This window comes from Vigna radiata, chromosome 9 (assembly GCF_000741045.1).
Source record: "Vigna radiata var. radiata cultivar VC1973A chromosome 9, Vradiata_ver6, whole genome shotgun sequence".
Lineage (NCBI taxonomy): Eukaryota > Viridiplantae > Streptophyta > Magnoliopsida > Fabales > Fabaceae > Vigna > Vigna radiata.
Genome location: NC_028359.1, coordinates 3680321 through 3692751, shown reverse-complemented (window position 1 = coordinate 3692751; position 12431 = coordinate 3680321). Strand labels below are relative to the sequence as shown.

The window sequence follows — 12431 nt, the reverse complement described above, 5'->3', positions numbered from 1 at the left end:
TGCATTATTAGTGTTAAGAATATTTTCAAAAAATATAAATTTAAGACGTATTTAATATTATTAACTAAATTAAAATAGTTTTTCTCATATGAATTAATTAATTGAATCCTATAAAAAGTTGAATAAATTGTTGTTTTCAAATTTTTTTTAATCACTTTGTTTCCTTATTTATCCATTAATACAATATGATAATGCGATAACAAGATACAATATATTTAGGTATTTTCAAAAAATATTGTATGTACATGATCAAAGATAAACATAAATTAAACTCAGAAAGAACTATTATAACATGTACAATTTTTTTGAAGTTGGAAAGTAGGTCATGTTTGACCTGGCTTCTCCTTTCTTTGATTTCTTCTCACAACAGAACATTAGACCAGGTGCAATTGGTCTCAAAGTAAGTCACCCTTCAACAAAATAATAGTCAACAATGGAGAAAAGTCCAATATGCTTCCTGTCAGTTTATTTATTTATTTTAAGATTACCAACCTGAATACCAACAAGTTTAAACAATTCATATGAAAATTTTATAATATTATCTTGAACCTCTAAATTTTATAATAAAAAAAACATATTTAACTTTTTTACATTTATTTAAAATTATTTTTTTTTATTTTTTATCTTTTTTTTAAATACAGAATTTTTATGACTATTTTACTTTTAAAAATGAAAATTTTCATCGTATCATTACTATTGTAAAATGAACGTTGGAATCTTAAAACTGTTTCAACATAAAACTTAGAGTTGTAAGAATTATCTTAAAACATTGATTGTTCTACAGGTTCATGAACAGGACCTTTCCAACATAATGGCAAGTAACAGTTGCTGTAAAAAAATCCTCAATCAAACGGTTCATAACCATCCCAAACCAAAATATCAAATCTTTATGGCTACGTTGTCGTGGATGTGACCTTCCCCAACCCCTTCTTTTCCCGGTCTCCTCAATCATCAGGTGGCAAACATAAAATTGAACACCAAAATATAATATTTAATATTCAGTGTGTATATAAATCTTCAAATCACAGCCATTTTCATTCACAGATCAAGAAATAAAAAACATCACATGCTGTCAAGATCCACCATGAAGCATACTTTAGTAAGGTCAGCGGCACGAGCTCTGGTTGGCGGTGGCCGTAGCTACTACCGCCACCTCCCAACAGCCGCGATCGTGGAGCCGACACGCCAGCATGGCGGCGGCGCGTTTGGTAGCTTCTATTTGCGGAGGATGTCCACTCTTCCAGACATCAAGGATCACAACTCAGAGGAGAAAAAAAACGAGGTCAAAGACACCGACACCAACGCCGTCATTTCCAGTTACTGGGGGATCTCAAGGCCCAAGGTCCGCAGGGAGGACGGAACTGAGTGGCCATGGAACTGTTTCATGGTAAGAATATCTGAACTCTCTGTAAACTGAAAAATTCACCTGTTTTACTTTGGTTTGACACCACCATGTTGTAAATTTCCGCGATGAACATGCTTTTATGTTTTCTTAATGATGTCTGAACTTTGAGCTCTGAGCATTTTTGTTTCTATGTCGTCTCTCGCAGCCATGGGACACTTACCACTCAGATGTGTCAATAGATGTCACCAAGCATCACACACCGAAGTCATTAACCGACAAGGTTGCTTTTCGGTCTGTCAAATTTCTAAGGGTTCTCTCTGATTTATACTTCAAGGTATGTGCTACTGCTATGCATAATATGATTTCTTCCTTCAATTTCATACCGATAATAAATATATAAAAGTGTGTTTCTAACTTAAACATTAAGTTTTATATGTAAGAGTAAACATTAGGATTTAGGAGCACAGATAAACATCATTAGAATTCAAACAATTTGATTAAGGATCATACCAAATAGTGTTGGTACTGAAATTTAAGATCAATTCTAGTTCAAAAGATCTGATATATCCGATAAGTATTTTGAGATGGAATTTATTGAGAAGATACTCAGATTGATTTATAATTCTTTTCCTGTAAGGTGTTCAACTTTCTATGTGTACTGCGTGTGGAGTTTAAACTGAGTTGAATTCCAACAAAAAGTGACAGTAGAAGAATCTGATTGAACATGAGTTTAGATGGTACAAATATGGAAGAGATTGAGTTGATGATTTGAATATTTCACTTTCAGGAACGGTATGGGTGCCATGCCATGATGCTGGAAACAATTGCAGCGGTTCCAGGAATGGTGGGAGGGATGCTGCTGCACCTGAAGTCTCTGAGGAAGTTTCAGCACAGTGGGGGATGGATAAAGGCGTTGCTTGAGGAAGCAGAGAACGAGAGGATGCACCTGATGACGATGGTGGAGCTGGTGCAGCCCAAATGGCACGAGAGGCTTCTGATTTTCACTGCACAGGGCGTTTTCTTCAACGCCTTCTTCGTGTTTTACCTCCTTTCACCAAAAGCAGCACACAGGTTTGTTGGGTATTTAGAGGAAGAGGCTGTGATTTCATACACACAGCATTTGGAAGCAATTGAGAGTGGCAAAGTTGAAAACGTCCCTGCTCCTGCCATTGCCATTGACTACTGGAGGCTCCCCAAGGATGCAACTCTCAAAGATGTTGTCACTGTCATTCGTGCAGATGAGGCTCACCACAGAGATGTCAACCACTTTGCTTCTGTCAGTGCCATTTTTTTCACCTCTTCTTTCAAAAATGATTTTTAACACGGTTTTACATTCATTTCACACTTTTTTGTTTACTTTTTATTCTGAATGTTGTGTTCTTCTTCCTGCAGGATATTCACCACCAAGGAAAGGAATTAAGGGAGGCTCCAGCTCCTATTGGTTATCATTGAGCCATTGTTGTAAATTTTTAGCAAAACCATTTGTAGCTTTTCTCATCTAGAACTTTCTATTAGTGACTGAAGGATCAATAAAATGTATTTGTTTGCAGTCACTATAAAACAGAAGTTTTATGGAGATCGGTAGTTATGTGATACATTGGAGATTTAAGATCATAAAAGGGAATAGAAAAAACAGTAAATTTACCTGTCCTCTATGGTTGAATAGGTGCAGTTTTAGACATAGGATCTATCTGTGGCTGTAATCTTAGAGCAAGTTTTCCTATGTCAGTACAAATTTTACCAAACATTGTTCGGGATTAATGATAAAACAACTATGATTTGTAATTGAGATGTGAAACGTTCTATGGTGATAAAGCAATTTTTGTTCACTTTTTAAAACCATTATGGAGCCACCGTGCTTTACTTTTCTACTATTAACAATATGTTGATGGAGACTTTCCATCTCATCTTTAGTCGCACTCAACTCCAATGATACACCTTAATATTTTACAGAATCATGTTTTGCTTAAGGGTTAATCATTCCACTAATCCTCTTTTTTATTAGAAATCGTAGATTAGTATTTTATTTTTTTTGTCTTAATTAGATTTTTAGTTTTGAAAAATTGAAATATTTTTTGTTAAATAGAATGTCACACATGTCAGTTTATAGTTTTTTTAAATTTTTTAATTATTTTATTTTTATATACACTTTTAAAAATATATAAAATTTGTCAGATATCAAACTAACATTATATCATGTGATAATGAAAATGTGATGTAACACTTGTAGTGTCACGTCATGCTACTTGTTATTGCATTAAGAAAAATTGCAACCACAGATCAAGCAAAAGAACATGATCTACGAGAGGAATACTAACTTGGATGTCAGAAAAACTTGAAACACGATCTCTCTGTGAGAAGAAGAACTGGTAACCAGCAACGCTAACAGCACACTCCACACGAACGTGCCAACAAAAAAATAGCAGCTACACTTTAAAAACTTGGTCTTCGAGGAGTGGAGAGCAAGACAGGTAAAGGGTAGAATGAAGAAAGGGAGTGTAAGGTTTTTTTGATGTGAGTTGCGATAGACTCATTTAACTTTTTATAAAAACAATGAATTGGCTGACAATTATAAGAGTTAGGGGTACAGTGGGAATTAAAGTGAAATAGGGAAGTGCAGGACAAGATCATAGAGGTGTAGGGAGGAACACTCTAATACTAATGGTTCTTAGGAATTTCATGACTATTGGTCCACCATCATAAAAAAGTGTCATCTCTTACAATCAAAAGGCCTACAAAGATACAATTTAAAAAAAAAAATCAAATATTAGTCTTTTATAATAACAATTTGATGAGAAGCTAGAGTTTTTTTGCTCATTTTCAACATCATACTCAAGGAACACCTTACACAATTTGTAAACTTATTTAAGAGAGTACTAAAGGGAGTTGAATTGTTGCATATCCCCTGACGGGTCATAGTCACCCTAATGTACCAAATCAATGTGAGTTATATGTTAAAAATAATACCCCTTATCTCGTGCCAATTGATCGAATGATAGTTGATTCATTAACTAAAAGTTTTTCACACAATACATGTATTAATTATGGATAAGTCATTATTGATGATGTAGTTTTATCTACACATTATGATTGTAATTGCTCAACGATTGTGAGATCAATTTAATTATATATATATTTTTTATTTTTTATATTGTCATTCATTCATTGTATACATTACTATTTTTAGTTGAATAACATGATAAGTCTTTTAAAGAAAAATTAAAGAAACATATTTCATTATTAATTAAAGTTTAATTGAGTAGGATGAATGGTGATACTTGGAATGAAGCATATTCTTGAATAACTTAAGGTTTAATATTATATCTTCAAAACATTACATGAGTCAGGTTAAAGTATCTAATGTGATGTTTTTTAATTATAAATATATTAAATCCACTATAATTATTTTAGAGATATTCAAATTAACGACTACACAGTCTTTTAATAAATCATTCAAAATTTTTGAGATATTTAGAAAAAGGATTTAAAACATTAAATTGTTGAGGGAATTATCACATAAATAAATTATTCATTATCCCCAATATTTTAGGAATTAGAAAAAAAAAAGAAATAAGCGAGTTATATAGGGAAATAGGAGAAGAAAAAGCATTATTTGTTAATTAAGTAAGTATTTTTCAAGTACTTCAAAATAGATTTAGGTGAGTCAAAGAAAAAAAAAAGCTTAGTGAAAAATATGTTATTTAAGATATTATAGTATGATTTATTTGTTACATTCAAACCGCGTAAGAAATTTCATATCCTAAAAAAGTAAAATTATATTATTGCTTCATAGGAATGTTAAAATGAATTTAAATCTGTGGATCAACTTAATTTATCATGAGTTTAAATCATATTAGGTTGGAAAAAATATACACATTTTTAAATATAACTTAATTTAAACTTGATTCACTTGTAAGTTAAAAGAAAGTTAAATGAGTTTGAACTTCATTACGAGTGAGTTAGCCTGTAACTTGTCCTCAAGAACAATTTTTTATAACTTTTAACTATTTTTTTTATTATGATAATTTATAACTTTAAATTATGCCATTTTAAGTTTTTTAAGACTAGAATGATATCCAATAATATTTGAATGATTTAGTTACTGAATTTATTTGTTTATTCAATTATATAAGTTAATATTTTAATTTTTATTTACTATATTTATGATTAATGTTTAGTGAAAGAGATACACGTCTTTTTATATAATTATAAATCAAGTTAATTCATTTTGATCTTACTATAATAAATATATGAAACAAGTTATAAAAACAAAAATGAGTCAATTTAACAACCTTGATGATCGAACCAGGTTATAAAAGTTATGGTTCAAATAAAATAAACCAAATAAAATTGACTCATTTTTAATTCATTTTAAGATGAGAGAGATATTGTATTAACTCGCCAAAATTTGGCTCGTTAGATTGATGTTTTCAACCTATTCATCCATTTTGACTTACCACAGTAAGAGGCTATAGGCAAGACAAAATCGACTTCTCTTTTAACTTGTGTGTGTGCTTTTTTTTTTTTTCTAAATTAACATAAAAATAGTTTAAATTGTCAACTTTTTTGTATTATATTTTTTAAGGATGGAAATATATAATAGTAATTTAACTTAAATATTAACACTTAGAATTAAGAGTATATTAATTTATTTAATTAAAGACATTAATTATTCAATTGTAAACTTAAAAATATTTATATAATTAAATATATTTTTATAATATATAGATAGATAATAATTTTCTAAAAATATAGTTTAAAAAATTAGAAAAAACAAATAAAAAGTTTGCAAGACAAAACAAAAATTTTAATTCTAAGAAAACCAACCCTTTCGTCTCGATTTTTATGAATCAATTAGACAAAAATATTGAACAAAATTGTCTTACCAACTCATACCATAGTTAAGTTAATTAGTCTTCCATGTGAGATTAATCAAGTAAACATTCCTTTTTCCGACATTGTTTTCTTGGATTTCTCCATCGCAAGTAAGTGAATTGGTTTCCAAGAAGGGTTGCTTTAACAAGTAACGCCAAAATTTGTAAAAAAACATCATAAATAGACCATTAATATTACCATGCGACCTATTACTGATGTAATCTTTCCATTGAAATCTTTTCATATCATTTAGAGAAAGTTATTTCACTGTAGATACAAAATTCTTAGAATTGTTTTTAATGAGAACAATAGTACAAGTGATAAATTGAAGTGATAAATCGAAGCATAAAGTTTAACAAAAATAACCAAAAACTATATTTAAGATCACTATATTTATGACATTAAGCAAACTTTTATATATATATATATATATATATATATATATATATATATATATATATATTTATCAAAGACTAGAACACATTCTTATAAACACAAACAAATAAAGATTTACTTTGAATTATTTTGAGTCATATATGCTTGAACAAAAAAATAACATGTAACCAAAATAATACACTAACTCAAAAAGAAGTAAAAAGTGAACTTACGTGGTCTTTAATTTTGAGCAATTGAATGTGTAGAGTTCTCTACAAAGATCTCTCATAAATTTCTGATATTCAAATAAATGAAAAATGAGGTCAAAGATCTAAAGAAAAGACAAAGAGAGGTTCTTAGGAAAAAAATGTTAAAGAGATGACGATTTTTATAAAATGAAATTATTTTAATAGAAATTCTATTTATGGTATAACGTTTTAAATAATAAAATAATCAAGTATATCACCTTTTAAAACTACTACTATTCTCTACTATATTCTTGGTTTTTACACTTTTCCAACAAGAAAAATGTTCATCTTAAAAAATTCACTAATGTGAAAGAAGTAAGGATACATTATCTTTACTTCCTCTTATAACTTTTGAATATATTCGACTGATCTACCATCCCATATCTATTTACCAAACTGATAACCTTACCTTTGAACTAGTTTAGTATGGTGATCAACAATCTTGACTCATCCAACTCTAACTTCCCAAGGACAAATCCTTTATATCTAACACATCATATTCTTCTATTATATTATTAAGACCAAACATGTATTTTTGGAACATTGCAAATTGAAAGAATTGGAAGGTAAAGAAACTCATAAAATACTAAACCACTCTTTTAAGAGAAACTGATATGGCTTAATAAACTTAGGAGAAAACTTCTATGAACTTAACATTTTTCCTATATCATTGGTATGAGTAACCCATAGAAAGACATTATGCCCCCTTCACAACTTAAATTTTAAAGCCTCTTCTTTTATCTGCATAAGACTTTTGTCTACTCTGAGATGCTCTTATCTTATTGTTCTATATCAGCTTCACCTTTTCTGTAGTTGCTAAAACAACTTAGGCTAAGAAACCAATGCCTCCTTACCCCGAATCAACACAAGGGAGTTTAACACCTTCTACCATACAAAGCTTTATAAGGAGTCATCCTAATAGTAGCATTAAAGTGATTATTATAGGTTAACTCCACAAAGGTAGCACTTCATCCAACTCACAAGGTGATTCAAGACATAAGCCCTTACCATAATCCTCTAAAGTTTGGATGGTTCTCTTTAACTGACCATTAGTTTGAGAATGGTGGATTAAACTCATTCTCAAACTACTTCTCATTGTCTCCAAAAAGGTCAACCAAAATCTAGAAGATAACCTCGAGTCTCTATCCGACACTATGCTAGTTGGCACTCTATGCAACCTCATTATCTTCTTGATATATAACTGAACCAACTTAATCATAGACAATAATTGGTTTACTAGCAATAAGTGAACACTCTTAGTCAACCGCTCCATAGTCACCCATATAATATCATGCCCCCTATGTTAACCTTGGTAAGTGGGTAACAAAGTCCTTAACAATGCTATCCCACTTCCAAATCGGAACCTTCAATTGTCACAACAAACATTCAAAACTTTTGATGACCCCATATTTATGTCTCTACATTCTTAATTGATTTTTGTTCTTTAAAAGATTATTTTAATTAAGATTTATTATAATTGAGTTTAATGAGCATGAGATACAAAAATATGTTAAAAATAGTTTTTTAGTTTCATAAATTTTCTTTGGATATTTTGAGGTGTGATAGAGTAGCTACAATTAAGTTAAGTTAATGGAGATGTAAAAACAAATTAGTTAAAGTTTCATCACACCTTAAAAATAAAGTCAAGAATAAAAAATAATAAGTACCACAAAAGGTCAAGTTAAGAATTGCATGAAGAAGACAAGAAAAACATGAAAAAGTGAAGAAATTTGACTAAGTCAAAAAGAAAGGAACGAGTAACAAAAATTGGATCTTGTGATTTTATCAATCTTTTTCTAGAAAAAGGACTTTACATATAATTAATAAATATTTATGATAAAAGATAATTTGGAGAAATATATCTTTAGATATTTTATTTGATATTTTAAATAATTATCTTATTTAACTATTAAGTAGTAAATATATAAAGATAATATTTTTCAAATCTTTTTGAATATGGAAGGATCTTCTTAAATTTTTTTAGATCTCCATAACAATCAAATATATCTTAAAGGTATTGGATGATAATTAGAGGAGATTACTTTATCAAAAAGAAGATTACAATAACAGAAAATGCCCAACCCATTTTTATGTAAGGAGACTCAGAGAAACACATCAAGGGAGCTTAAGGAACCCATTGGGGACCTAATTTCATCCCATCTTCTATTTTCGTATTATTTTTATGTTTCATGGAGTGTTAAGCCTCCAAGGTTGATCTTGTTATAATTTCTTAATTGGATTTTGAAGTTAAATGAATAAATTTGTTTGTTCTTTTAATTATTATAATTTATTTTTATCTATGTCTTTTGAGTGTTAATCATGTTAAAGTAATAATTTTTACATTGTAGCAAGTTAGCATAACACTAAATCTACATAACATAACAATCATGTGAGTCCAAAGGTTTTTAATTTTAATTTAGAAGTTACATTGATTAAAGTTAGAAACTTTTATATGATTGAATGAGATTTTGCCAATAATTGAAAAGTTACTTTGATTAAAGGTGAAAAGTTTGATTACAATTAATCAATAAGTTACTTTGATTAATTAGTTTTTTACTATATATAAGAGATAAGATAGTAGACATGATTAGACATATTAATGCTCAATTGAGATGTTACTTTGATTAAGTTTACTATCATTAATCTAAAAAGTTTTTGCTTTTGATTGAGAAGCTACTTTAGTTAAAAGTGAGGACACTAACAAATTAATTGAGAAATTATATTGATTAATTTGAAATCTTAGACAAGAAATCAATAACAATAATCTTTAGGAAAACAATGATGAATCTTATTTTGACAAAATAATGGAATCAACTTATTTTCTTTATTATTATTCTTATCTCTTTTTACCTTTTTCTAATTTTGTTAATTAATCGTTTATTCATTTTGTTTATCTTTATCTTTTTATATTATTTTTATTTTATTTGACTAATCCTTTTGTATAGTTTTCATAAGAACTAATTTGTGATAAATCAATTTCGTATTTAGCTACTTTCTTAATAATACTAAAGTTATTAAAGATAAGTAGTATTAATGTGATTACTTCAATGACAATGTTATCACCTTTTATGCTCTACCTTTACCTTCTAGCACATCAAACATTTGGACACAAACTAAACTACACCCTTCTTCATTCTTGACCACCAAAATGACTCTTTCAAGTCTTTATACATTTTAGTCATGCTTAGATGTATGATAAATAATTTCTATGCCCTTCTTCTAAGAGCATCTTCTTTAAGTCATCATTTGCAAACACACAACTCTTCATTTGAATCATAAAACCCCATTTGTTCCCCACTCAAAATCTCTAGTCTGGTCAATACCTAAAGCTTAATGATAAATCTTAATTAGGGTCGTCTGATTTTCTTTCCTTAACCATATTAAGGACCGTATTAGTTATAGTCAATTGATTACAACTAATATAACCTTCTTGCAATTCTACTTCCAAGTTCATATCTTTGAACTTCTCCACCAACTCCAACTTCTTGATCAATAGACCAATAACTTGAACCTTCTTTTAACTCAAAGTGTAAACAACTACATTGACTTTTTCAACATGGTATGGAAAATCTAAGTTATAATCTTTACGAAACTTCATCCATCTCCCTTGCCTCACTTTTAACTCCCTTTGGTCAAAGAGATACTCCATGATCTTATGGTTATTGAATACCTTAAAACAAGTCTCATAAAGATAATGTCTCCATGGTTTTAAGACAAACTCCACGACAACAATAAGTCACCGCCCTTTTCTCTTGTCTCAACACACAACTCAACCCATAATGTGATGCAACATAAAAAACCTTAAAAGGCTTTCATGTTTAGGTATGATCAATACTGAAGTATTAGTCAACTTTTTCCTTAGCTCTTGGAAATTCTTTTTACATTTCTTTGTCCATGGATAGGATGATCTTTACGTGTCAATTGTGTCAAAGGAGTCACCAACCTAAGAAACCCTTAAAAAAACTTCATATAGTAGCCAATAATACCCATAAAGCTTCACACCTTAAGAGATAATTTTAGGACGTTCTTATATTCACACTGCTTACACCTTAATAGGGTCTACAAATATACCTCAAGCAATAGAACATATCCTAAGACTACACCTCTCTTAGCCAAAACTCACACTCGGACAACTTGATATACAACAATTTTTGTCTCAAGATCCCCAACATTATCCTTAAGTTTTCTCCATGCTCCTCATTGGTTTTTGGAATAGATAAGTGTTTTATTTGAAGATAACCACAAACTTATATAAAAGGGGACAAAAGATGTTTTTCATATCCATTAACACGGTAAGAAATTATTCACACCATAAGACATTACCACAAACTCATAATGCTCGTACTTGGATCCAAAGATTGTCTTTTGAATAGCTTCAACTCCTACAACTCCAATTCTCACAAATACACAAATAAAACTCATATCAAAGGTTAGACCGCCTTCTCATGATCACAAACAAACATATATTATTTTGAACTATTTTGAGTCACATGCATAGAATAGAAAGTCACTTGTAACTCAAAATAATGCACTAATTAAAAATAAATAAATAAACTTACTCTACTTTGAATTTTGATCAGTTAAGAGTGTTTTTGCAAGAACCTCTCCTATATTTTTTATATTTAAACAGAAGTAAAAAAAAAGTCTAAAAAAAAATAAAAAAAAATTTAGATTTTTTTAAAAAAATGGTTTCTATATAAAGAAAAACTTAATTAATAAAACTTTTATTTATTTTAAATAATAAAATAATACTATTATTCTTTACTTATTTCAATTGTATTTATGTAAAGTAAAATTATCCAATTGTTGAAAAATTAATGTAAATCTCAGAGTTATATATGTAAAAATTAAACCTCTTATAAAAAATCTATAAATAAATTATTCTATAATTTTAAATTAAAATAATATCAATCTTCTATATAAATTAGGTCTATATTTTATTTAAGGCTTAATTACCTATTTAGTCCCCAAGTTGGTAGCTTAATTTCCGTTTGGTACCCGGTTTTAAAAGTGATTTAATTTGGTCCCCAAGTTATTGAATTTGCTTTTAATAGGTCCCTTCCGTTAAGTACCATGTTACGGCGTTATATGATCAGTGATCTGTCAACTGAATTATGTGTCGTGGCAAATACAGTTTTTTTAGCAATGAAATATATGAAAATATTTTGTAAAATGGAAAAATAAAAAAAATTAACATATTAAGGTGTAACCAACTTACCTGACCTGGATCTAAAGTGGAGGAGGTGTGCTGAGGTGATCTCCAAGGAGCTGAAGTACCTATTGTGGAGGAGGTAATTTGAAGCAGGTGAGGTGATATTTCTCATTTGCCATAAGCTCTTCTTTGTAACACATTCTGAAAATGCTTGTTTTCGAAGATTGATTTTGGGTGCCCTAAGCTGGGTATTTGGGATTATGGTTGTTTTGTAGGTCTGGACGAAGCATTATTGCATCCTTCCTCCACCCAATGTCAATGAATCAATGTTCGTCTTGCTAATGGGGGACCTCGCGTGGTGGTTCATCAAGAGGAATGGGTGGCAGCCATATGTGCTATTGTGGAGAGGTTGCCATATTAAGAGTGGCAAAAACTG

At 29.6% G+C, this 12431-nt stretch overlaps 1 protein-coding gene across 1 annotated transcript; it reads left to right on the top strand.

Moving 5' to 3' along the window:
* The first annotated feature begins 970 nt into the window (after positions 1–970).
* Positions 971–3174, top strand: LOC106773529 (alternative oxidase 3, mitochondrial). The gene is made up of 4 exons (XM_014660215.2): positions 971–1387; positions 1551–1679; positions 2133–2621; positions 2738–3174. Exons 1-4 carry the CDS (start codon positions 1067–1069, stop codon positions 2795–2797), a joined length of 999 nt encoding a protein of 332 aa, XP_014515701.1. The 5' UTR covers positions 971–1066; the 3' UTR covers positions 2798–3174.
* The last annotated feature ends 9257 nt before the right edge of the window (positions 3175–12431 follow it).

Coding starts and splice junctions, on each gene's coding strand:
- LOC106773529 (XM_014660215.2), top strand. CDS start 1,067: ATGCTGTCAAGATCCACCATGAAGCATACTTTAGTAAGGTCAGCGGCA. Junction 1,388..1,550: donor GGCCATGGAACTGTTTCATG/GTAAGAATATCT, acceptor CGTCTCTCGCAG/CCATGGGACACTTACCACTC. Junction 1,680..2,132: donor TCTCTGATTTATACTTCAAG/GTATGTGCTACT, acceptor TTTCACTTTCAG/GAACGGTATGGGTGCCATGC.